At 39.1% G+C, this 26,313-nt stretch overlaps 2 protein-coding genes across 4 annotated transcripts; one reads left to right on the top strand and one right to left on the bottom strand.

Moving 5' to 3' along the window:
• Positions 1 to 1,070: 1,070 nt before the first annotated feature.
• Positions 1,071 to 11,148, top strand: exd2 (exonuclease 3'-5' domain containing 2). Of its 3 annotated transcripts, none has more exons than XM_042742888.1 (9): positions 1,071 to 1,214; positions 1,758 to 2,146; positions 2,219 to 2,475; positions 3,628 to 3,754; positions 4,416 to 4,699; positions 4,846 to 4,952; positions 7,263 to 7,398; positions 7,499 to 7,864; positions 9,890 to 11,148. In XM_042742888.1, the coding sequence occupies exons 2-9, from the start codon at positions 1,787 to 1,789 to the stop codon at positions 10,104 to 10,106; spliced, it is 1,854 nt and encodes a 617-aa protein (XP_042598822.1). In that variant the 5' UTR covers positions 1,071 to 1,214; positions 1,758 to 1,786; the 3' UTR covers positions 10,107 to 11,148. The 3 variants fall into 3 exon arrangements, with proteins under 3 accessions (XP_042598822.1, XP_042598823.1, XP_042598821.1); XM_042742889.1 differs by having other exon boundaries at positions 1,751 to 2,131; XM_042742887.1 differs by having other exon boundaries at positions 1,751 to 2,146.
• A 1,692-nt stretch (positions 11,149 to 12,840) lies between these two features.
• Positions 12,841 to 26,005, bottom strand: LOC109060919 (BRD4-interacting chromatin-remodeling complex-associated protein-like). The gene is made up of 13 exons (XM_042742058.1): positions 25,898 to 26,005; positions 24,158 to 24,203; positions 23,989 to 24,031; positions 22,366 to 22,431; positions 20,672 to 22,135; positions 20,297 to 20,506; positions 19,691 to 20,180; positions 19,357 to 19,484; positions 19,158 to 19,219; positions 15,364 to 15,512; positions 15,203 to 15,238; positions 14,874 to 15,011; positions 12,841 to 14,584 (listed from the first exon to the last, which is right to left on the bottom strand). The coding sequence occupies exons 2-13, from the start codon at positions 24,196 to 24,198 to the stop codon at positions 13,866 to 13,868; spliced, it is 3,546 nt and encodes a 1,181-aa protein (XP_042597992.1). The 5' UTR covers positions 24,199 to 24,203; positions 25,898 to 26,005; the 3' UTR covers positions 12,841 to 13,865.
• Positions 26,006 to 26,313: the final 308 nt, after the last annotated feature.

Here is a 26,313-nt window from a genome sequence, read left to right as displayed (position 1 = left end):
ATGCTCGTGTGGTACCTGCTACTTTTAGCAGCTTTATTTTAAAAAATTATAATAATAATCATCATTTTAAAGAGGTTGCTGGTCCAAATATCTAGTTTCAAAGCAGGTGGTAATCCTTGGCATCAGGGTTATTATCCTTAACTAAAAATAAATAAATAAACTGAACAATTGAAATAATTTCAATGTTAACATATAAAATGTGTATTTTTTTCCAAGTTTATAATTTTATTTTATTTTTTTTACTTGAGGTAACTAAAACAGAAATAAACATCAATAATAACTATTAAAAAAAAACTAATAGAAATAAAATGAAAAACTGGAGATGCGAAAATAAAATCTAAATCAAATCATCAAAAACTATGACAGTATATCAGTGATACTAAAATTTCATTAGGTTTTAAATTCACCTTCACTGATGATTTGTGTTTCTGGAGAATAATGTGACCCTGGAGCACAAAAGCAGTCTTAAGTCTCTGGGGTATATTTGTAGCAATAGCCAACAATACATTGTATGGGTCAAAATTATACATTTTTTATCAGGATATTAAGTAAAGATCATGTTCAGTGAAGATAGTTTGTAAATAACCTACCATACATATATCAAAACTTAATTTCTGCATTGCTAAGGGCTTCATTTGGACAACTTTAAAGGCAATTTTCTGCACTTAAAATACATCCATACATCTCATTTATTCAGCTTTCACAAGCAGATTCCAGATTTTCAAATCCTATCCTAACAAATCATACATCACTGGAGATACATCCATACATCTCATTTATTCAGCTTTCAGATGATATATAAATCTCAATTTCAAAAAACCGACCCTTACGACGGTTGTGTGGTCCAGGGTCACAAATACTTCAACGTTTCATTCTTCAACAGAACATTAAAACAAAACATTTTTTTGAGGTAAGTTTCACACCTAATGTGTAAAACATCTAGAAGCGTTACAGTAAGGAGGACAGTGCTTGATTTTCTGAAAATAATTTTAAAATGCAAAATAATAATAATGTTTATTAAAAAAATGATAATGGTCGTGAGATAGTCGTAGTCGCGCGCCTCCGGCAGAGGTGTCGCTGTGGCGCGGATGTTTCCTGCGAGCGCGGAAGACATAAACCCGCAGAAGAAGACGCGCTGCAGCTGCTCATCATAAGCGCGAGAGAGTGTCTACAGTAGTGTTCACTCATAACTCTGACATCTTTTGAGTTTTCAGGTGCGTATCTCTCCAGCAGCACTCACACGAGGATGACATGTTAGTAAGGGCTTCATTTAGAGTCCTAACAGTCCGTCACTGCGTCTCTGACATAAACACAAACACGCTGCGATTAAAGTGATTGATTGTGTAATTAGATGCGGATTTATTTCTGAGCTCCTCGAACTCTTCATCAGAATGATGTTGTTTCAGTTTTGGTTTTTAAATAGTGGTCGTACAAATGTTTTCACGAAAGCACAGTACATTTCTGAGAAGTATATAATCAAAACAAAATACTTTGAGAAATGTATCCCGGCAGGTCTTATGTTTGAGTAAAGCTCATTGCTGGTTTTAAGTGTTGTCAGTTTATGATCATCACGTGACTCTGAAACCTGGAGTAATGATGCTGAAAATACAGCTTTGAAACAGGAATAAATTGCATTTAAAAAATATACAGTACACGGTTATTTAAAATGGCAATGCAAGTTCACAGATTACTGTGTTTTCATCAGATTAACCCATCCTCGGTGAGCAAAGCATTTAATAAAGCGTGTTAGTTTTCAGTTTCAGAGGGAGCTGGTGCCGCTGCGGTGATGTCCAAGCCGAGCACGTTCACCGCGGCTCTCGCCACTATGTTAGGAGCCACTCTTGGGGGTCTGTTCCTGTGGCGCAGCATCCGCACACAGAAGAGAAAGGCCCTCAAGGGCCCCGCTTCAGCCGAGCCCGTACAAGCCCAGCTAGAAGCGGATGTCACGGCCTCACAGCCAGCAGGACGAGAGACGACGGCACCGCCGCAAACCCAGACGCTTCTGCGTGTGCACTCGCTGCTAGAGGTGCCGCCGGTGATCGTCAGCACGCCAGGAGACTGGGAGACGCTCTGGCCTGGTTTCCAGAAGGATCTGTCCGTCTATCCGGTTCTGGGATTGGACTGTGAATGGGTAAAAAGCATGCGTGTAAGCATAGCTCTGCAGTTTAAACATTGCATTCGTAGCGGCAGCACTAGACGATGTTGTCTGTTTTCACAGGTGTCTGTCAAAGGCAAGGCCTCTGCGGTCTCCTTACTCCAGCTGGCGACGTTCTCCGGACGCTGTGTGCTGGTCAGACTGCTGAAGTTTCAAGATGCACAGCTTCCCCTCCCCGAGGGACTCGTCGGGGTGCTCTCTGACCCCCGTGTGCTGAAGGTGGGGGTGGGATGTTATGAGGATGGGAAACGGCTGGCTCAGGATCATGGGCTGACTCTGAGTTGCACCGTGGACCTGCGCTACCTGGCCCTCAGACAGAGGTAACGCTCCAGTCTGAGCCAAGACTTCAGAGTCAAGTTTTAAATGTTACTATCTATAAGAGCCCAGTAGAGCTGCACTGTTGTTCTTTAAAAGAGCGCGATCTCGATCCAGACACCCACACGATCTAATTTCTAAATGACAAAAGTCAAAACTGAACATTCAAATCAACTGCACAGTCTTATTTCTGTCTTACAGTCACAGAGATACTGGGGTGAAAGTTCGGATATAAAGATTGTCTGTGGTAGCGATCTATCTTTTGAAAACGGCGCTTCAGATAACGTTTGTGTTGATGGCATTGTTTCTCCACTAGGTGGCGACAAGTGACTGTTAAGAAATGTATTTGTCATTGAATCATTCATTTAAGAGATTTGTTTAAAAATCACAGATTAATCCAGGAAGGAAACAAGTGAAAGTATTTATGAGTGAGTCATTGAATCATTCAATCAAACCACTTTTTCATAATTCGAATATTACAAATTTTATTAAACGTAGGCTATTATATTTTAAATACATACATATTATATATTAAAATGTTTAATTCGTTCAAATTAAACATTTTTAAAAAGACTGCAGCAATGAATATTTTGTCAGACATTATTTTGTTTTGTTCAGAATCCTGGAAGAATCAGTTTTTTATTTGCAGTGAATTATATTTTTATATAAATATAATTTTTATTTTGTTTATTATAATAATTAAGATAACCTTAAAAAAAAGCTTTTTAAGTCACAATCACATTTTTTTTATCAGAAAAAAAATAAATATTGTCAAATAATATCTCACATTAAATAAAAAAAAAAAAGTATCAATAAATAATCAAGTCAATGTACATTTACATAAAATACAGATTGTTTCAGAATAGCTCACATTAAAGGAAAATAAATGATAATTCTGTAAAATTCAGGAATTATGAAATTTTACAAAATTTAATCTGAAAAGCAGCACTACAGAAGAATAGTGTCATGACTCTGTTCAGTTTAGTTCAGTGTTGATTGAATTCGTCATTAGTGTCATTCTCAGCTCAGTCAGTTCTGAAGTAAATAAGGTGGATAGTTATAGTTGCTACCAGGTGTCTCTAAATGTCATCAATTCAAACCTGAGTAAGACTTTAAAGCACGTGTGGCGTGACCCGAGGTGATCTGGATTGTGTTGAGCAAGCGGTGCTGAATAACGGCTTGAGTCTGAAGTCTCTGGCTGCAGACCTGCTGAACGTCACGCTGGACAAATCGCTGGAGCTGCGCTGCAGTGACTGGGAGGCGGATGTGTTGACCCGAGAACAGGTGAGGAGGACATCCTCTGATGGAGCTTCAGAGTTACAGCAGTCTCTTCTCATTTGACAGGATTCAGAAAGGGTCACAGCTTGGCTCGTTTCAGGTCATAACACCAAGAGTTTAATTTTTGTTGCTGTTTAAGGTTATAGCTTACTGAAGTAGTAAAAACACAGTTATGCAATTGATTTAGGAGGATTTTAGGTTATTTATACACTGTGTGACCAATCCAGTATTGGCCTTTCCCATTCATTTGGCCAAAAAACAGCCAAGGTGTGACTTCTTGATCACTTCGATTCATCAAATTAATTTTTTCGTTCAGATTGCATATCTAAAAAAATTACAAGTGAGTTTAAAACCACTCAAACTGACGAAACCATTTTTAATATTATTTACAAAAAAAATACTAATAAGATAATAAGCATTAATTTTTCAATTTGTTTTCCAACCAAACAGTCGTTCCTGGCAAGTACTTCTAAAAAGTAAAATGCATAATGAATCTTGGCTGTTTTTGCACAACAAAATCATTGTGAGATTCACTGTTGATTTGAATTTTTGTATTGTCAGCAGTGCCTTACTAATATTCTGTGATACCCAGCTGGAATAGACTCTGTGTAGTGAAACTGTTGTCATCGTCGGTACACTGATCTCTCTCTCATACTGGATCCACCAGATGGTGTATGCAGCACATGATGCACAGATCTCCGTCGCCCTGTTTTTTCACCTGCTGGGGATGAACACCGCCGAGGGTGAAAGCACATTTGTCCAGCTGGCATCATGCTGCCAGGGGCTGGTGGACGTGCCCTTCAGGGCGCGCTATAACGGAGAGGGGGAAGAAGGGGAGAGAAAGAGGCGAAGCCGAAAGTCCACGGTGGAGAGTCCCGAGTCTGGAGACCAGCAAGTTCCAGACCCACGGCGAAACAAACGCAAACCACTGGGAGTCGGTTACTCGGCCAGGTATAGAAGGATAATGAAACTATATCTGATTAAAGATAATAAAATACAGGACTAATCTGTTGCACAAATGATTCAGATTTAACATGCTTTGGATCTTCGGATCTGAACTCCTTTAAGTGACTGCTGTGCTGTTTGTCTTGATTCAGGAAGTCTCCTCTTTATGATAACTGTTTCCTTCATGCTCCCGATGGCCAGCCGCTCTGCACATGTGACAAGAAGAAAGCCAAATGGTACCTGGAGAAGGGGATAGGAGGTACACAACGACTTTATATTGCTGACCAAATGAGGAAGTTTACAACATGTATTTGAAATGCATTTTCCCCTGTTTGTGCAGGGTGTGTGTGAAGGTTACAAAGCTCATGATAGCAGTAACGCCTTTTATATTTACAATAATATAATACTGAAATGGCCGAGGGCCGCAAAAAAATCATTAAAGTTTTCAATAACTGAAATAAAATAGAAACTTTTTTTCAGCTAGTTGCCAAGGTAACATCTCAGTTTTATGTACTAACAAACTAAAACTGAAATAAAAAATGTATAAAAACTAAATAGACCTAAAAAAAAAAAATGTACAAAAAATTGCAAACTTAAGTTAAAACAAAAGCCTTAATTTACATTAGAAAAATCTATGAAAAACTATAAACTGGAAAAAAATTATATTGAATTAAATATTAACAAAGTATAATAGTATGTTAGTTTACATTTACATTTATGCATTTAGCAGACGCTTTTGTCCAAAGTGACTTACAGTGCATTCAGGCCTACATTTTATACCTAACGTGTTCCCTGGGAATCAAACCCAGCTCTACCACTGAGCCACAGAAACACCTTATACTGATCTTAAAATAACACATTATTATAAAATAACACTGTAACAGTGCAAAAAAATTCTTTTTGAAGTGGGTTATGTCATTCTGTCTTGTTCAGGGTTTATAAATCCTACATTTTTGTTTTAGTTTGATATGCTTTCTAGTTTTATAAGGTTACTACATAATAAAAATAGAAGAGAAAGTGAAGTGTTGAAGTGCCATTGTTGTGCCAGATGTCCTGCCGTGTCAACTTCATGTCACATACTAGTTGAGTGAGTATACAGCCATCTTTACACTTCAACCATCTTCTGAATGAATGACTATATTAGCAGGAAACAAATAACCACCTAAATAAGCTGAACACTTGAAAGACAATTATTTTGAACATAGTTCTTTTACTGTCCATTTTACAGAAATGGTGTTTCAAAATGAACTTATTTCATAAACATTGGTAATTTCCACCTCATGCTCTTAGATTTGATTAGACTGCATCACATCTGGTCAGGTGCAAAAATTGTAATATTTCAACACAAACAAAAACTCAGCGTTCCAAACATCTTACACTGGGAATGAATAACTTCTGGTCTGTTGTTTATCAGAGTGTAAATGTATTAGAGTGGTTTATTGACCAATCAGGGCTCTGAATTCGATTCAAGTTTATTTGTATAGCGCCTTTTACGATACAAATCATTGCAAAGCATCTTTACAGAAAATTAAGTTTCTACGATATTTAGTAGCAGCTTATCATTGGTGACTGTCAGTTTATGTGCATCTGGCATAAATGTTCGGAAAAATTAATACAAGACATAGTCAACCAGACTATGAAGACTATTAACAGCAATTAATATATGATGCAATCAAACTTGTAGCAATATTTGGTAGTTCTGCATGTTGTTTTGAATTAGGCCTGTCACGATATTAGATTTTTCACGACACGGTTATTGTGGCCAAAAGAATTCACGATATGGATATATCGCGATATCTACAGAAACCTTGGGGGAAAGGCCAAATTAATTTTTACTTAGAGTTTTCCTTTTTTACCCAGAAAACATAAGAATACTGATAAACGCAGGGCACAAGACTCTGGCTTTCTTTGTCTTCTTTGAAGCTTCCTATGAAATAACGAGTGAAAATACTGTCAAGTTCAACAGTATGATGAATAAATATTAACATCAAAACTGATACTTGAACCTGTTAACTTGCGTACCTGTATTTTAAGCTCTTTAACCTGTTGTTGCGCCGGGGCCAATGCAGTAAAGTGTGCTGCTAATACAGTTGAATGTGTGCCTAGAACGGCCACAGATGAGGCATTAAGTGCATGGCATGGTGACCGACTTAACATTTTACAGAGTTTAATGTAGCAGTGTGATCACTCAGTTTTTCTGAACTGAAATAAAGTGCTACGCACAGGCCATATTGACCATGACTTGGTTGCAAATACAAATACAAAAAGTAAAGCGTAAAGAAAACCTATTAAAATAAAAAAAACCACACTTAAATAAAATAAAACAAAAAACAAAACCAACATAACACATCCTTAACAACCATTCTTACTATAAATGCCTTAATAACCAACAGTAAGAGTCCTGTTCATTTTAAATATTGTGGCTATCGCCAATACTATTATATTGTCACACACTAAATTAACACGATGGCGATATTTCATGCTTTGAATTTCACGATTATCGTCAATACGAAATACTGCTACACCCGTACTTTGAATAACGTCAAATATGATCTGTACTTAATCTCAGAATTGCTCAGCGAAGATCCCTTCGTTGTCCGGCTGCTGTTTGAGCCGTCAGGCCGTCCAGACTCCCAGAAAGACTACTACCTCACAGCCAAAGAGAACGTGTGCGTGGTGTGCGGGAAGACCGACTCTTACATCAGGTGTGTCTCGTGCTTCTTGCCATTTATTTGAGTTTGTTTGCAAAGTGGGACTCGCCGAACAAAAAGTAATCTCAACTCCTCTCTTTCCACGTTAATTTAGGAAGAACATTGTCCCACACGAGTACAGGCGCCACTTCCCACCTGAGATGAAGGACCACAACTCGCACGACATCCTGTTGCTGTGCACTTCCTGTCACGCGGCCTCAAATGTGCACGACGGGGTCCTGAAGCAGCGGCTGGCCGAGGAGCACTCCGCACCGCAGGGCTGCGAGGAGGGCATTCGGCTGCTCGAGGACGCAGACCGCCGGCGGGTGCGATCGGCCGCGAGGGCTCTGCTCAGCGCCAGCGACGGGATGCCCCAGACCCGGAAGGAGGAGCTCCTGACGGTCATCCAGAGCTTCTTCTGCAACGGACAGCAGGAGGTCACGCAAGACATGCTTCAGAGAGCTGCCGCGCTGGAAACCAGGTATCTTGTTTTGGCCAATACCACCCGTGTAGACAAGAAGTATCGGACCAAACTATGGCCACATACACACTGCAAGTTTTAAGAATGACAACCGCATTTAAATCGTTCCGTGTGTGTACGGAACAGCAGTCACTCCAGTATTTGTTACCATAGCAACATTTTGTCGTCTTCCGGGAGTGAATAAAAATGTATACATTTGTCATGTGCCATTTTTTTAAACTCTTTTTGTCCGTCGATTTTAACTAAACTACCGATGATAGACGTGCTGCGTTTTGTTCGGGAGGCTGCTTTAATCTTGCAGTGTTGCCATGTCCTCATATTTACAAGCACTTTTAGGCATGTTGTTTGGCCTTATCTCATAAAGAGAGGCATTTTATGGAGTTAATAAAGTGGTCTCTCGTGGATATAACATATATATTTTTTTAGATATATGATTTTTTTTTTTTTTTTAAATAGGGATGTAACGATTAACCGCGAGCCGGTTGAAAATCGATTCAAATATGTGATGATTCAAATCGCGATAAAATTAGAGGTAGGAGTTTACATGAATGTATGTGTGAGGGGAACTTACTGTCTTTAGAAAAGTTTAGATGGTATTTTTTCTTTTCATCTTGCCTCTGTATAATGCATATTAAAGTTCATAAGTGCAGCGCTGCTTTGTTTACAGCAGAAACCAAGGAAATGCTTTAAGCGCCACCTGCTGGCAGAGAGTGAATCTGCATCTCGTCCAGCTCGTCCGCTGTTTCTGTTTCATGCAGATATTTTTGTATAGTTTCACAAAACTGCTTTAGATTTAAAAACTGCTCATGTTGCATTTATGCAGCATCTTTGTTTGGATCATGATTAAAATGCAGTGGTTGCCTTTAATTTTAAATGGAAGAGCAAAAAAAACAGGCTCATATGCATGCAATATACTACAGTATTATGTATTTTATCAGTATTGTTCATCAAAAGCATAAGATTACTTATTTTTTGATGCTTTAGTGATCCAAACTTTAATAAAAAAAAAAAAGAATCTGATTATTTTGATTAATAAACAATAATTGTTCAATTAATCGGTTACCAAAATTCCCCTTAAAGGGTTAGTTCACCCAAAAAATAAATTGTCATTAATGACTCACCCTCATGTCATCCCTGACGTACGATGCTGCTGACGTGTTTTCTGGTGCGCCCAATAACAAAGATAACACGTCAGCAGCATCGTACGTCAGCGGCGTCACTGCATTGCTGAATAAAATTGTAATTTTTTGTTATTTTTGGACCGAAATGTATTTTCAATGCTTCAACAAATTCTAACGGACCCTCTGATGTCACGTGGACTACTTTGATGATGTTTTTATTAACTTTCTGGACATGGACAGTATACCGTACATACATTTTCAATGGAGGATCAGAAAGCTCTCGGACTAAATCTAAAATATCTTAATCTGTGTTCCGAAGATGAACGGAGGTCTAACGGGTTTGGAACGACATGAGGGTGAGTCATTAATGACATAATTTTCATTTTTGGGTGAACTATCCCTTTAAGGTTTTTCTTAACTTATGGGGTTTTTGGAACCAAAGACTGCACTCTAGATGTCAATAGGTTCCTCCTTTATTGCAAGTTTGAGTGTTGAGTTGTTGAGTTGAGTTTCTTGTTTAAATAATAATACTTAGGGCTTTTCTAAGATCTCCTCAGGTGGAGGACATGGGATATAAACACATGAGTAGTACCCATAAATGGACAGGCTAAGTTGTCCAAATGAAGATCTTAGCAATGCGTATTACTAATGATAGGTAGGGAATTTACACAATATCTCCATGGAACATGATCTTTACTTAATTTCCTAATGATTTTTGGAATTAAAGAAAATTGGATAATTTTGACCCATACAGTGTATTGTTGGCTATTGCTACAAATATACCCCAGTGACTTCAGACTGGTTTTGTGCTCCAGGGTCACATATGTTAACATACTTACAGGATTTGAAGATGCAGTTCTGAGTTGTGTTAGGTTGTGAAAGTCAATGTCTTCTACTTTTTCAGGATCTTTAATGAGAGTTATGTGCCGCATGGACTGAAGGTAGTGCAGGTGTATGCCGAGCGTGGTCTGCGGGGCCTGATGGACTTGGAGCGCTGCTGGCGACAACACTTCCTGACCAGCATGCAGCCTCGCCATTTGCCCCCTCTCTGGTCCGTCAGCCACAACCATGACAAATATCTGCGCAAGTACGGTGAGGACCTGCAAATCCAGCTCAACTGAGCTTCTCTCCAGAAAGAGACTTTGTGCACTACTTCTGGGATAGGAAGGTTTCCACTGCGTGTGCAACACCTTGGTGTCCTCGTCCTATGCGTTTGAGTGTGTACCAGAGACTGACTCGCCTTGGCTACAGATAAGCTCTGGTGTTGACTTCCAATTGAGAAAAAACAACAACCTAAGACTAGACTGTGGGCCCAGTTTGACTGGGTTCTAAGGGACCAGATGGAAATCGGGTAAGAGACTCTTTGGGGATCGAAAGCCACTGTGGTGAACAGTAGAACGCTAAACTCAAGGATGGTGCAAGAACAAAAATGGTGATAGTTAAAATAACAAAAAAGCGTAATGTGCACACTTTTTAATGTTTAAAATGTTGAAAAGCATTCTCATTTCCCTGTGAAAAGTAGAATCTACTGTATTTTAACCAGCCCAAACCTGCTCTTAATTCTTAAAGATTCATAGCATACAATTCTTGCAGGTTTGAGGCCATATTAAATGTGTTTGTGTTAAATCAGTTTGTCTTTTGAGGCTATACAAAATGGCCATTTTTACTTATTATGGAGCTCTGTCATTTCTGTTTAATTTCAGGCTGGTTTTTTTGTGGGTTTTGAGGAAAACTCAATTTATCTTTGTAAGTCTGGACCAAATTGAGCACAGCTTAGCACATGATGTCTCTACAATGAATGATCATTCTTAGAGTCAGGACACCTCCACAACACACCAGCATAACATCTTCCGGTGTGTGTATATATACCCCTGACACATTAAAGACCTGCTTAAATGATGGTGGATGAAATTCAGTCTCACCCGATCAAGATTTTGTAGTGCTAGTCTGTGTTGTGTTTGCAGTTTCAGCCTGAGAGATTCAGCTCCATGGGATAGAAACAATTATAAATGGCCAAATCAAGGACACTGAAGTCTGAGCCTAACATAATTTAACTTAAGAAACACTACAGCTTTCCTTTTTATTTACATTTGTCCAGATGTAAGCTATTAAAAGCTTGTGTTTCCTTAATGTCAATAAATTAAATTTCATATGTTAAGAGTGGATGAGTTGTCTGGAGGTTGTCTGTTCTTTTTTACCTTGTAGATGATGTATAATATACTTCTTTTTCACATCCTGAAGAATAGCTGTTCATTAAACAGTCCACCACTCATGCAGTTTTACCGTTTATTACTTAGAAAATCAAGATTTAATAAATAATCTATAGAGCTGTAAAAAAGAAAGGGAAAAGGGGGTCTAAAAGTGGGGGTTAACATTAGTAGTGACTTATCTAGTGATTCTGACAATCTTGTACTGCAGCTTTAAGGCCTCTTTGCTTGTGGCATCGGAACAATCTGTTTGTCAAATGTCCATTTTGGATCAGTGCCAAATATGCTACATTTCACAGAATAGATAAATAATTTGTTACAAACATCTTGTCACATTTAGGGCCAGTCACAGTATTTAGTTTGGCAGCTAAGTGTTCTGCAAGAGTAGTGCATAGCATTTGTCAGGGAAGCAATACATAAATAGCTAACATGAACATATAACTTGAGCACAATATTTGTAATGTATATCAAGTGATGGAACTAACAGGACAAAGAAACGCTTATAAAATGCCTCACCATACTACTTTGTTATATAATAATCATCGCTGGCATAACATGAGCATGACATTGTAGTAGATTGTCAAGAAAGAAACATTAACATAATTCTAGAGCCTATAAACCTATAGCTAACTATAGACTGGATGTCTCTAGTTACTGTTTTAGGTTTTGGTGAACAGATACTGTCATTTTTAAGAGTTACACAAGATCTGTATTCTAACCATTTTAAAGGGTTAGTTCACCCAAAAATGAAAATTCGGCTGCGTTTTACTCACCCCCGAGGCATCCTAGGTGTAAATGACTTTCTTCTTTCAGACGAATCCAGTCAGAGTTATATTAAAAATTGTCTTTGATCTTTCAAGCTCTATCATTGCAGTCAGCGGGTGCTGCATTGCTTCAGTCAGAAGTTAAATGAAAAGCGCCCATCCATAAAATAAAAGTGTCTGAGAGGTGAACAAAGGCCTCCTGTAGCGAATCGATGCATTCTTGTAAGAAAAATAACCAATAATCACTTTAATCTAGCTTACGCTCACTGTTGTAAGTGGAAGCGGTTCTGGGAGCATGATGTATGAGGTTAGCGTTGTTCATGCGCCGGTGAGTCTCGTGAAAACCAACATTTGTTTACAGGTTCAAAATAAGCAAAATGTCCTTACTTATGCAAAGGAAAACCAGTCTCCTTTTGGCTTATATCGAAATCTTCCAACATTCTTCTTTACAAATCCTTGTTTTGTACTTCTAATTAGTCACCGTTGTTTAGTTTTGATCTCTCCACTGCGTTTCCATCTGAGCAGCGCATGTGGCATGTGCAAAGCTGAGCTCATACGTAATTCCCCTGGAACTGCTTCCGTTTACAACAGTGAGCGCAAGCTGGATTAAAGTGATTATTACGTTTTGAATATGGATAGTGTTCTTACAAAAACGCACTGATTCGCTACAAGAGGCCTTTGTTCACCCCCTGGAGCTGTGTGAGACACTTTTTTTTTTTTTTGTGGACAGGCGCTTTTTATTTAACTTCTTTTGGACTGAAGCAATGCAACACCCGCTGACTGCAACGATAGAGCTTGAAAGATCAAAGACGATTTTTAATATAACTCCGACTGGATTCGTCTCAAAAGAAGAAAGTCATATACACCTAGGATGTCTTGGGGGTGAGTATAAAACAGCCTAATTTTCATGCTTTTGGGTGAACTAACTCTTTACGTATGTTGAACATCAGGAGTGACTTTTCAAGCAGGTGCAATGGAAATGCAAAAGAATGTTGTATTTTGATTGAGGCACAACCATATTTTATCAACCATCTGTTTCTTATTGCTTTTGCAGTTATGTATCTTGTCTTGAACTACAACTGAAATAGTACAGTTCATTACAGAATAAGGCATACTTCACATCTGCCAGATAATCAATAGAGATTCTGTTACGTTTACATCTGTTCAGTCTCTGTCAGGATAACACATTTATGAAATCTCACTGGTGGTTTTGCTGGTGACTTTAGGATGAAATAAGGTATATTTTCTTTGGGGGTAAACAAGCGGGAACTGACATCATTCTCTGAACTATCTTTGCCTACAACACATGGGCTGCTTTCACACTAGAGATTATACTGCAGACACAAGTCTGCTTGACGTTGGCTTGGTTCATTTGGCTTGTGTTTTCTTAACGAGTTATGACCAAGCAATTTTGCCTTGGTACATTCTCACAATTGCTGTATAAGGCAGTTTTCACAGGTTAAGGCTTTTAGGCCAGTTTACTTCCACGTGAACTGTACCTAAGCTGCCGTTTCCAAATGTACTCTGGTTTGCTTCCTCATGAGACACAGAGTTTGGTAAAGAGCTATTAAAAACAACCAAACAACGTCAAGCAAACCAAAGTCCCCATCAAAAGAGAAATAACCTTGTTATAGACACATTCACAATAAAAAATGGCATATACATATAGCCAAACTGCACTTGTGTTTTTAAAGTTGTCTTAAACTGACAAGACTATAAATTAGTATAATGTATCTCAACAAAAAGGTTCCAAAGATTTAAGAAAGTTTCCAAATTCTATTTACTTGATTTACACAATAAATAATTAGAACTTTCTTCCTCAAGAAAATGAATGAATAAAAATGAGTCACTGCTGTATTGCAGGATGTGAAAGCCATATATTCTGAATCTTCAGGCTTTTCCTTCCATCTTATAGTTCTCCTTCTAGCATGCTGACGACGGCCTGATCCAGTGCTCGAGGCTGTTGAATCTTGGGTTTAACCCCTGCTACAGATCCCTGCAACCTTTGTAGCTCCAGGATGCTGTCTAAAGCACTTTGCAGGTGTTCACTCAGTTCCCTGTCTTCCACTAAAGCAGGCAAACTGGGAGACTCTGCTACCGAAGCAGCCAGCTTGTTCCTTTTAAGCACTGGAGTACACTGCTCTGGAAGCAAGCCTTGCACCCTTGGAGCTACATAGTCTTGAGTGGCCACAGAATCAGAGAGGTTCTGCGAATCACTGCCTGTCCTTATTGTCTCCATGTCAAGGTGCAATTTCATCTTGTTCTGCTGATCTGGCCTCTGATCATTTTTGTCCTCTGCAACATTTGACAAAGGAGGCTTAAGAGATTCATCTTTCCCCTGCATGGCTCCTCCTTTAGTTAACTGCCCGCTGTAGTTTCGTTTAAACCCAGAGATCACATGTGAGGCATCACATGAGTTGTGGATTACTTTGCGGGATCCTGACTCTTGTTTGATAGTGAGGCGTATTGCTCCTTTGCTGCTGGAGCGATATGTCTTGAGGCCAGGAGGTCTGTCCGATTGCAAGGTCCATGATGGTGGAGATGGAGGACAACCAGCGAGGCCAGTTTGGACTGACGACACTTGGCTGTGCTGAGATGAGTTCTTGGCCCGGGACATGAGGAAGGACTCTGCTGAACCACCAAAAGAAGGTTTCAGGTCAGAGTGCATGTAATCTGTGACTGTAATTGCAACACTTCATAATGGAGTTTCTCAAAGCAGAGTTTAGCTCTAACCCTAATCAAAGATACCTAAGCAAGCTAATGAAGATCTTACGTTATTAAAAAATGACAGGCTCTTGAGTTTGAGCAGGGCTTGTACTAAATGCATCAGGGCAGTGGTCCTCCAGGGTTGGATTTGAGGAACCCTGCTTTACTAGTGAGAAAAAAAGGCACACAAAAGAATCTTGTGCCTTGTTACCTGGTTCTCTTCTGGTTTTGCGTCTGTCCTCCACCAGTGAGACTCTCTCTGACTGGAGAAACAAACGCTCTAGCATCACCATCTCTGCTGATGGGCTCTCCTGCTGAAGAAAGCAATAACCTCTTATATTCCAGAGAACTATATATATATATATATATATATATATTTTTATTTTTATATATTTTTTAATTATATATATATATATATATTCAGTCAGAAGATATTTCCTGTAATTATTCAGCATGTCATTGATTACCTGGGCATTCAGTCAGAAGAAGTTTTTCCTGTACTTGTTCCAGCATGTCTTTGAATGGTTCCCAAATTTCATGAGAGAACGACTGAAACACACTCAAACTGCTTGTCCACTGCACAAAGAATGACAGATATTTTCTCATTCATGATTACAATCAAACCTGAAACAAATCCATCACAGTACCAACAATTTTATATAAAATATTGTTAAATTCAAATTTCATGATTACAGTCAAACCTGAAATAAAGTCAGCCTGGTTGGGTAGTGCTCTAGCACAAGTATGGTACGGCAACAAATGTCTCAAAGCATCCTCCACTGAAACAAATGGAGCTGAAGTGTTTGGGTTGAGAACAGCACTGTGGTCCAAAAACAGCTGCTGTTTGAACCTGCAAATGCACACACAAAGTATTTCCATGTTAAATTATTTTTTGTGTACATTAAATAGCAACTTTGTGAATGGCCATATCTTTTTAAAAATGTAAATCTTTTTGTCTTTCAAAACATTTGTTTGGAATCTCACTATGGTGTCCTAGACAAAACAAAAGGTAATAAAACTTGTGGTAATAAAACCATGTGTTACTCTTTCAATATTTGTAAATGAAAGAAAGGACTTCATTTTTACCAGGGTTCGCAGCTGATAAAAGCTGGACTTCACAGCTTGGTTGACCTGTCTCTCAAGCTTTAGGGCACTATCCATCACCATGCCCAGGTTTTTCACACATGGCTTAACATAAGGTGGCAGAACACCAAGATTTTTATCTCCTGTACCATGTACATCAGAGGGGGTAAACATCATAACCTCATTCAAACTTAAAAAATTCAGAGACATCCATGCTTTGACATCCAAAAGGCAAGCGGCCACCTGTTCTACACCATTTTTATGTTTAAGAGGAAAATATATTTGTGTGTCGTCTGCATAACTGATAATTTAGGCCATACTTTTCAAAGATAGTACCAACAGGGTGCATGTATAGAGAAAATAACATAGGAGCTAATGTGGAGCCCTGAGGAATCCCACAGGTCAGAGGTACAGAAGATGATCGAAATTTACTTTATTTTAAGGGTAAAGATTTGATGCAGTTCATTAACTAATAACTGGGGAAGTTTTGTGGTGATATGTTTTATTTTGTTTATTCCATTCATCTGCCATGCCTTGTCAAATGTATGCAAATTTGCACATTTTAATTAATTAACACCTGATGTGCCGATCAATGTGGGCTACTCTGCAGTGTTGATCCGACCTAATATTTAGATTTTTTTATTTGACAGGGAAAACTGTGCACAAACAGAAACACACACGCACACACATATATACATATATTTATTTATTTAAAAAACAAACAAACAAAGAAACAAACAAACAAAAAAACTCCCCAGAAATTAAAAAAGCAAAACGTTGCCGTTCATGAAAGGGGGTCACACTTGAAAAGAAGTTAAGAACCGCTGTTGGACTTGACTTGACTTGACAAGGAATGCAATGTCAACCTCCTTGATATATATTCCATGTAATTCCTTCTAATCAGTTTTTTATTTATAGCATTTATGTTGCTCATTGTTAACATTAGTTAACATAGTTTGTCTTAAACCAAAGTGTTCAAGCGTCTCAGGGTGCCATTTGAACTCAGTGTTGCACCCTATATGTCAATGAATGTATAAAAGCTACTGTAACTGCAGTCTCAGAATACCTGAATACAGAAGTGATGTCCTCTTTTCTCCAACAAGTTAACAGACAGAATGAGACACTTTGATTCAGGTTGTCCACCTATCTATTCTAGGGTTCAGACTTGGCAAATGCCTCTTAATGTACCACAGTAAAATATCTGTCTTGTTCAGGACTTGCCTCCACCTATTAAGCCTAATGGCCTTGCACTTAGCAGTGGTTCCGTTGTACATCTTAAAGTTTGTCTTTCATTATTGGGAGTTGTACTGGACAGATGTAAATGGTATTGATGAAATTAATTCAGGCATTCTTTTGGTAGAGGGATCCAGCTGTTTTCAAAACAGGCATAAAATACTAACAATAGGTGCATCTAACAAGGTTCGGGGTATGTCTCAAAGACCAAATAGTTACTTTTGTGTGAAAAGAACAAAATTGTTTCTGAAACTAGGGTTAGTTCCTGTAATGGGAGCTATACACAGATGTTCTCTTCTCTCCGTGGCAGGGGTGTTAAACTCAGTAGACCTATGTGTAGTTTAGAAATAATCCAAAAGGGCTTGATTAGTTTGATCAGGTGTGTTAAATTAGGGTTGAAGTTAAGCTCCGCAAGACTGTGGTCCTCCATGAGCTGAGTTTGGCACCCCTGCTGTAGGGAAAAACCTTTGTGTTTAGAATGAACTTGTTGTAGGGATCTCCAACCATGCTCTAACCTTAACCTTAAACACCTCGATTAGCTGGTTCAGTTGTGTTTGATCGGGGTTTGAGTTGAAATCTACAGGACAGCAGCTCTCTCCAGAAGCAGGGTTGGAGACCCCTGCTTTGTTGTGATCAGAAGTGTTGCTTTTTATGTATTTCTGTCCTGGACCTGTACCTTGAGATTGATATTCCTGTAAAGTTTGACCCCAACTCTAATCAAAAACATCTGAATGAGATATTCAGGAACACTTATTGAGAATTATAGAAAGGTGTGTTGGTGCAGGGCTGGAACTGAGTTCTGCAGGATGGTAGCTAATAGGGATCAGGATTGGGCATTCAAAGTCAACTGTATTATCAATTCTTCTATATTAGCAGGACAAATTGAAGATTGAACTTTAGTTTCCCTCAAACTAGTGATGGGAAACCAAGGCTTTCTGGAGCGTTTGATGCTTTCATCAAATTGTGCCGAAAAAGGTCCATTACTTGAAGCTTTGAACACTATGCGCATTAGCAACATCTGATCGTCAGACTTTTTTCTCCACCGTAAGTGTGGAATCAATCTGGGATCAACACAGTTCTATCTAATCTGATCTAATGTCATCTAAATCAATTTGTGACAATGACATCACAACTCGTGTCATGTAGTCTGGTTAACGGATTGACATATTGATCATTAAAATATACAAGTATGTGTTCATAATAATTGACTTAGTAGTTTTTGGGTAAGCTGTTTGGGTTCTAGAACATAGTTAAATGCATTAGAGGTGTGATGAGCATTCAGTTTCTGTCTGGTGTTGAGGTTACAGTTGACGCAAGACTATTCTGCTGAATCCCAAATAAGTATACACACACACCCACACACACACACACACAACTAAGTAATTTTTTTTCCAAACCAGCTGTCCCGACCTTCCCATACTTTACTGGAGCCCCGGTATCAACTGTCCCATCACTATCCCAAACCCGCGGTGTAAGACACTAACATAACAAAGTTTAAATATATTTAAATTGTAGTGTGAACAAATACAAAAGATAATTCCTAACCTAAGGTGCTTTGAAATGTATTGTCTTTAATTCCCTAGTCTCAGCCTCAAAGGTCACCCCCACGGACCGTTAGCTGAACATCTGATGCATATCGCGCACAAAATTGGAAACACTAGGAGTTTCGAAGCCTTCATCGGATTGGTTAAATTATACAGAATTTCTGGGAGATGTTGCGTTCTTTAACATTACGCTTGGAAACCAAAATGCTGTGATGCCAATGCCTCACGGAAGAAGAAAGCCATCTTTTAGCTATCAGCTAATCAACTAACTAAACGGGATTTTCAAATGTATGTGAAATATTTAAAGTTTGCGGTATAGAATCTTTAAAATATGTCCAAGAGTTTTACACACCGGTCTGTTATTTCCATGCCCCTAAACATGGTGTGGCACAAAAAGCAACATGATGGTTGCTTTACCTGACAGTCATATGACCTTTTGGTTGGGCCTTGGCCATCCTGCCATCAGTCTGAAGGTCTGGCTATGCAAGATTTATTCCGTAATCATCTGGTCTAACAACACAGTTTCTTCCTAGCTACAGCCCTGCCTATGGCATTTTCAATCTTAAATGTTTTTGAATTCATACTGATGTCTGCATAGAATTAGTATGCTACTGAGTAAATCTATTTTTACTTACCTGTGTTGCCTCTTTGTTAGTCTCAGCTTCTCCTCTTTTGGATCCACACTTGCAGTTAGGGTCTGTGACACGGAGGGAACTTTAATAACATACTTCAAATCCAGAGTGACTTTGACATTCTGAGTCCATTCGAAATGTCACATCTTTTGGAAATCTGGCATGATTTGACTATGACTTCACATTTCTTTTGCACCTTTACCTGGTTCTTCTGAAGTGTTGAATAGGTCTCCTTGTCCTGAGCAAGCAGCCTGGGCCCGAGATGTACCTTCTCCTGTAACTCACGCTGATTAAAAGAGATTAGCCCATTGTTCCTTGGGACTGTGGGCTCTAATTAGGAGAGGGATAAATTTGAAGTCAAAACAGATTAGAGAATGATTATAACCGTTTTTTTTTTTTTTTTGTTATAAAGATATATGTGACCCTGGCGCATGGGTATATTAGTAGCAATAGTCAAAGATACAGCATTAATAATACAGTAACAGCAATAATATCCATTGTTGCTGATGGAAAGTTAGTCTCATTTAAGAATTTACCTGTGTCATGTTCACTGTATGGCTGCTTGTACTCATGGTCGGTTGACTCTGAGGTTCTGCTAAGCTCAGTTAACACATGACTTTGGCCCAATTGCTCCAGATACATAAACAACTTCTCTAAGGAAGAGGAAGGGCTCTTACTCATTACTGGCCCCTCATGAAACTTGGGGTCAGCACCAAGAGCAATTAACACGGAGGGATCCTGCTCATCTGAGACTGGAGTTGTTGAGCCCTTCATGGAGTCTGTGTCTGTGGTCTTTACAGAGCACTGGCCAATAGGAGACTGCAATAGAATATCTGTGTGCTCTGAACCATGGCATGTTGGCATAAGAATCTCTTCACTCTCACACAAAGAAGAGAAAGTCTCAGATGCAGTCAAGGATGTGAGCGAGTCCTCAGCTACACCTACAGAAGCAGAGATATGGTTGTTCACTTGCACAAGCAGAGTTGCAGCTGGTTGATCTTGGCTGGCTGATGGTTTTTGTTGATACTGCAGAGAAAGACATATTTTGTATTTACTGAAGAAGTAGAGGATACATTCCTAATATGATGTTACAGTGCACATCTGTGTTTGAATGCAATTTACAGAGCACAGTTTTAATTTACCTGTTGGGGAGGATGCACTAAAGCCTGATTATGATTTAATGGGTTATGCTCTCCTGTCTGGGTAATCAGCTGGGGCGATAATGACAACACTGTCTTAGGGGTACAACTGATATCTGGTGATGACTGTGGTAGAGTTGATACTGGAGAAGGCAGAGAGTGAGTCTCTGCAACAGGTGCTTCCACTGAAGCTGGAAGAAGCAATTCGCTCTCCTAAAGTGAATAGAAACGATGAACAAATGTAATAAGCCACAAATCGGTTATAAAATACAACAGTGCTTTTAAAATTTAATGATAACAAATAAGATTCTGAAACATAATATAATACTGTTTAAGAAAATAAAGACCATTCCAAACATTGTTACAACAGAAACTCACTTGAAACGGTTTGTTGACTTTCTCCTGTTGATCCTCTGTTGTTCTCTCGGGCAAGAGAAGCACTGAATTCTGGGTAAGACACGCCTTTCCCTCAGGTCCACTTATTTGAGCACTTTGGGCTTGAGGCACCAAAGGCAGACTTTGTATCATAGACTGACCACTTTCTATTGGTATGGTGGTCATATCAGGAATAAGCATATTGGCATTATTAATCAATGTGGTCTGGTTCCCAACAGTGTTTTGAACTACCGCATGCTGCCCCTGCACTTGAGATGCATAGGTCCCTGCTAGCTGTGTTGGCATCTGGAAGACTGTAGGAGGTGTTGTATGAATTGGTAAGGACCCTGACAGAAGAGCCCCTTGTTTTAGGGTGAGCTGTCCAGTTGGGGAGGTGAAAATAGGGCTGAAGTTGATTTGCCTTGGCCGTACAGTCACTATATGAGAACTGTCAACACTGGGTTTGTTAGACACTTGATTACTTGGTGTACTAAGAATACACCTTGGGATGCTGGTAGACTGGGAAAAAGTTGCAGGTGTTTGGCTCGGCAGAAAGAACTGTCTCTGGCCCTGAAAAGGATCCTGGGGTTGAATGACAATGGGGCCTCCCTGACCAACCAGATTGAAGCTAACAGGTTTGCTGACACTTGGTGCGGACTGTGCTTGTAAGGACTGCTTTGAGCCAACAGAAGGGGATAACAAGACACTCTGTGACGTGTTTGTTGAGATGAAGGCAAATCCTTGCAATGGTTTCTGTCCTGATGGCCTGGGACTGATCTGCACGAGCCTGGGCTGGATGCTCACTGGTAACTTAGGTTGAATGGGTAGAAGGGTTTTTTGTAACATGAACCCTGATGGACTAATTGTTCTAACGGTGGAGGCCAACATCTGGCGGGTTGGTAGGGTCTTTTGGATAATCATGCTGGTGCTTTGTGTTGAATTAATAGAAAAGGATGCCTCGAGTGGAGGTGTGGGGAAGACATTCCCAGGAAGTAGACTTATCAGCTGCGTTCCTGGAGGTTTGAGTGAGGGGCAGCCTGGGCCAACAGCTAACAAAGATGGCTGAGGAGGCTCCACTGCTGTTTGGGTGTCCTTTGGTAAAGAGCTGAAGCCAGGAAGGGTCAATTGTTTGGGGAAATATGGTGTTGAAGGCAAAGGAAGGGATGTGCCAGACAAACCAAACTGGAGAGTTTCTACTGTCTGGGCAAGTCCTGCCTCTAATGCGAGAGTGTCCTCAGTGATGTTAGCCTCCTGGAGACTCTGCTGGAGAAAGTCACAGATCTCTTCTGACTCTTTCTGTTGTTCCACTAGTTGGACATTGGGATCTTCTTGCACCTCTGGACCTCCACTTCCAAGTGAGGATCCCGGTGATGCCAGCAGTGCCTCCTCCAGAAAGGAGAGATCCACACAGCCAGAGACAGGAGTGTCCTGAGAACAATCATCATCTGCTAACAGAGATGCAGGGCTCTGCAGAACAGTCACAACAATTGTGTTAAAAGGTTTGTTAAATTGTTAAAAGTATTCAAACACCATTTAAAGCTTAAAACGCTATTTTAAAGCTTAAAGTCACAAATCCATTCTATTGAAACTAAAAAAGTGGGGGGGTTTGTTTTAGAAAGACAGGCATGTTCTGGGAGGTCCCAGCTGAAACAAATCTATATGCTCCCTCTTCCATGGGGAGAGTGGTCTAGACTCACTGTAGTGTCTGTGAAGAGTGACGGCTCTCCAGAGGATGAATTAATGAGTAAGTCTCCACTTGGCAGCTGTTTGAACAGAAGGGAGGAGGGACAGTTAATTGCATGGGATAATTCTATAGAACTTGTATTTGAACACAAAAATGTATACACCAGTGGTTCCCAACCTTTTTCAACTCGTGGCCCACACAACCAAACACATATGTTTGTGCAGCCCACTGCAAAAAAATTAACTGACCCCGCTATTGTTGGGTTAATAACTTAATATTCAGAAGCTAGATTGTTAACTGTATTTATTGAATGAGCTAGGGCTGTGCGATATGGACAAAAAAAATAAATAAATCTATCGCGATTTCTTTGATCAATTTTGCGATTTCGATTTTAATCACAATTTTGACACACACAGATATGCTTTACAGTCATAGATGCATTCAGGATGAATTTGAAACATTTTTCCAAAATAAAACCAATCAGAGCTTTATCAAAAAGTTGTAACATGTCTCTAGATCAGACATAAGTCAAAATAATCACTAAGTAAAGGTGTAACAAAATTTCTAGACTTATGGCAAAAAAATACAAATAAATAAATCCTGTGTCCAGGGACTTTTTTTATTTTTTGCCATGCATTGGTCATAGAGCTCATTGTAGTGTGCCTCAGGTGTTGAAATAGATTTGTTATATTATACAGGTTCACACGTACTCCGTCAGCAGTGCGCATATAGTATGTGTATGCGGTGCAGAGAAAGCGCATTATTGTAACGCGAAAGCACATTAAATTAATGCACGAGCGCGAATCTGTCCGCTCCCACGCAGATTTCCTTTGCTTTGTCACAAAACCAGACGCCCGTGCTCAGATACACGCTGCTCTCGCCTAGAGAGAGTGCGCGCACTTAAAACCTGTCTCCTCTCGCTCAAACTGCGTCCTGTGCACTCACAACTCTCTCTATGCTCATGTGCTAGATATTAATTATTTTCGCACGTTTTTATTTCTAGCCTTTTTCCGCGTGCAGTGTGAACGCTCTGATCCGTTAACATGGGCTCGGAAAAAAGGTGCGTCACAGACAGAGTGTGAACCTGGAGTAACGTAGGCATATGCCCAGTCTGTTCTGTTCTCGCGCTAGGCGCATTGCATTCTGATTAGATCGGATGGCATACTGCGGGAGGTCAGGGCAGCGGAAAATCGTGCTATAAAGCGATTTATGACGATTTTATGACGATTTCTATCGCACAGCCTTAGAATGAACTGGCAATGAACAGAAAATAACTCGGGCTTATTTAATTATATATATGAAATTGTTATTATGTTATGACTTAGACATTTTTACGTATATTAACAATATTATTCTTTATTTTAATAGTAATTGGCGGCCCACCTGCAATACCATCGCGACCCACTAGGGGGCCGCGGCCCACAGGTTGAAAACCACTGGTATACACAAACACAAGATTTTCTGCTGTTCAAAGTTATCCATGAAAGATCTCTCTATATACGTCCTTAGAAGAGTGCAAAGGTTCCAAAATTAATGCAACTGAAACAAGTTTGGCGAAAGTACTGTAACAGATAGTCACAAATGTTACTAGCATTAAAGATTAAAGCCACACTGTAATATTATGATCCCTCCATACCTCATTTGTCCCATGAAGAAAATCATTCAGAGCTTGAGGGTCACTGTTTCAAAGTAAAACATTTAAAAGTTTACATATGAGCAAAATATCTTGCAAGTCTTCTGTTGTGAATGCTTTAAAATACACACAAACTAAGAAAATTCATTTTACTGGATGTAACAACACTTACCACAAAACATCAAATAAACAAGTACCATCTTCATCCTCCATTTCAACTAAACAAAAAAGAAGTTTGATTGGAATTACAATATTATGATCAAATTTATAACAAATTAAATTATGCTTTGACATAATATGCTTTCATTATTTGATATTAAATCTTATACGTCTGTATTGTGTTTACATGTACTATATAAATGAACTCCAATCCACTTAAACATTTATACAATATTATGGTGCCGAATCTTTAGTAAATCGCTATTATTACGGTGTATTAATGAGATAAAACCATATGGTGCATATGTAATAATCTGAGTTTTGTGAAGTAACCTAACCTTTTATTAGGGTGGCTCAATTCAGAGCAGGGGGAGAAACTTTCTGTGGACTTCATTGACTGGATTTTAGGGACTGGCAGTGAGGAAACTAGACATTTGGACACGTGTACAAAAAGTTATTAGTCTTTGCAAGTGTATGGATGTTAAAAAATGAAATGGCTTGACTGAACTGAACTGGCAATCATACCTTATAAATTAAATCATTTTTTGGTCAAATAACTTTCAAAGTGTAGCATCTAAATGACGTGTTCATTTACTGAACATGACTGACTCGGCCTGAATATATTGAGTTACACCAAGGCAAGTAGTTTTTAAAAGATTAGTGTGAGATTTGAGTCCTTCCTGCAATGTGGTAACTTTCAAGTCAATAATAAAGTTAAATTTTAACTACAAATTCAATTACAAATTAAGTAGGCTGGTTGAAAAGACTGAATCATATTTATAATGTTGCACACTGCTGTGTTACAACCCTAAAACATGTACCAACCATGAATGAATGCATGGGTGCTATAAATTTGTCAGACTTGAAATGCAGATAAATACATTTCATTAATTGTTATAAATAAAAAATAATCACATTTTCAAACTATTGTCATTAATATCTAAAAGAAATTGTGATTGATTTAATGATCATGGGCTTTGTGGAAGAATTAACTAGGAATGACCAAATTACATATTTATACTGTTTACAGTGCAACAATTTCTTTATAGTCAGTGCAATAATACATTTTATACATGCTCCAATAATATAATTGCATATACTGTATTAAAATAGGATTATCTATCTACCTATATATATATATATATATATATATATACATATATATATATATATATATATATATATATATATATATATATATATATATGCATGCATTATGTAATATCAGTTACCAGAATATTTACACCTCGCATGGATTGTGGTCAAATGCACATCATGAACCGCATGCCATCGCATGTTCAGTATCAGTTCATTGCGCAGAGTACAAATCGACACATTTGCGTTGGTCGAAAATCATCTTCAGTTAGAAGTGTTCCCTTATTTTTGTGACTTATGACTTAAATCTGAGGTCCAGACACCTAGATCCTACATCCGCATTTCCACAGCACACATTGTCATTTAATTAATATCAAAATTATAGGCTAGCTGTTTAAAAAATGATTTATGAATTAATCCTTATACCCAGTTCGTACCCAGAAATGGCAAGTGCGGTCACGTTTGCGTCTCAGTGTAAGAAGGAAACACTTGAGGTTTAAAGGATGCTGCTCAGGACGTGGTTCGCAGGAGGAGATGCGCACACAAACGCTCCTCATGTGAACACACAGCTGCACATCTATCCCATCATATCTCCTGTGGCGCGCCATAACGCGGATATTCTAATGCGGCATATTGCAGAGAAAAAAGAAGAACTCACCAGCGTCTTTGCGCTTTATTGTCCTCTCAGACGGGCCTGTGCGCCATCCATCCGTACCCACATGCTCAGGGAGGAGGGGGAGACGGGCTCGCGAGGGTGGGTGACAAACACGGAGGTAGAAGAGACAGAAAGCGCGTGTGCATGTACTGCTCTTCAGATTTAGCGACACGAACCCAGAAGCGCGCTGCTTTTCACAGGCATTTGGAAACACTTCACATGGTGGTAAAACTGACCTTGACCGATCTTATTCTTAGATCAGCGGACAGAAAAGGTAAATGCAATACCTCATACGCTCTCTTTTTAACAATAGGTTATTCTGCTTCTGAGAATAATTGATAATGACAGCAGTGTCCTAGCGCTCATTGTCCAAAACAAACAAACAACAACAAAAAATCCCAAGGTAAACAAATTCTGTG

The sequence above is a fragment of the Cyprinus carpio genome, chromosome B17 (genome assembly GCF_018340385.1).
Source record: "Cyprinus carpio isolate SPL01 chromosome B17, ASM1834038v1, whole genome shotgun sequence".
NCBI classification, from domain to species: Eukaryota; Metazoa; Chordata; class Actinopteri; order Cypriniformes; family Cyprinidae; genus Cyprinus; species Cyprinus carpio.
This window is presented reverse-complemented; position numbering and strand designations above follow the sequence as displayed.

Bases quoted from the DNA above. Each gene is read 5' to 3' on its own strand.
- exd2 (XM_042742888.1), top strand. From the start codon at position 1,787: ATGTCCAAGCCGAGCACGTTCACCGCGGCTCTCGCCACTATGTTAGGA. The intron at 2,476-3,627 runs GTAACGCTCCAG...GGATTGTGTTGA, and splicing joins TACCTGGCCCTCAGACAGAG to GCAAGCGGTGCTGAATAACG. The intron at 3,755-4,415 runs GTGAGGAGGACA...TGGATCCACCAG, and splicing joins ATGTGTTGACCCGAGAACAG to ATGGTGTATGCAGCACATGA.
- LOC109060919 (XM_042742058.1), bottom strand. From the start codon at position 24,198: ATGGAGGATGAAGATGGTACTTGTTTATTTGATGTTTTGTG. The intron at 24,032-24,157 runs GTAAGTGTTGTT...ACTTTGAAACAG, and splicing joins TGTTTATTTGATGTTTTGTG to TGACCCTCAAGCTCTGAATG. The intron at 19,220-19,356 runs GTAAAGGTGCAA...TCCGTGTCACAG, and splicing joins CAACACTTCAGAAGAACCAG to ACCCTAACTGCAAGTGTGGA.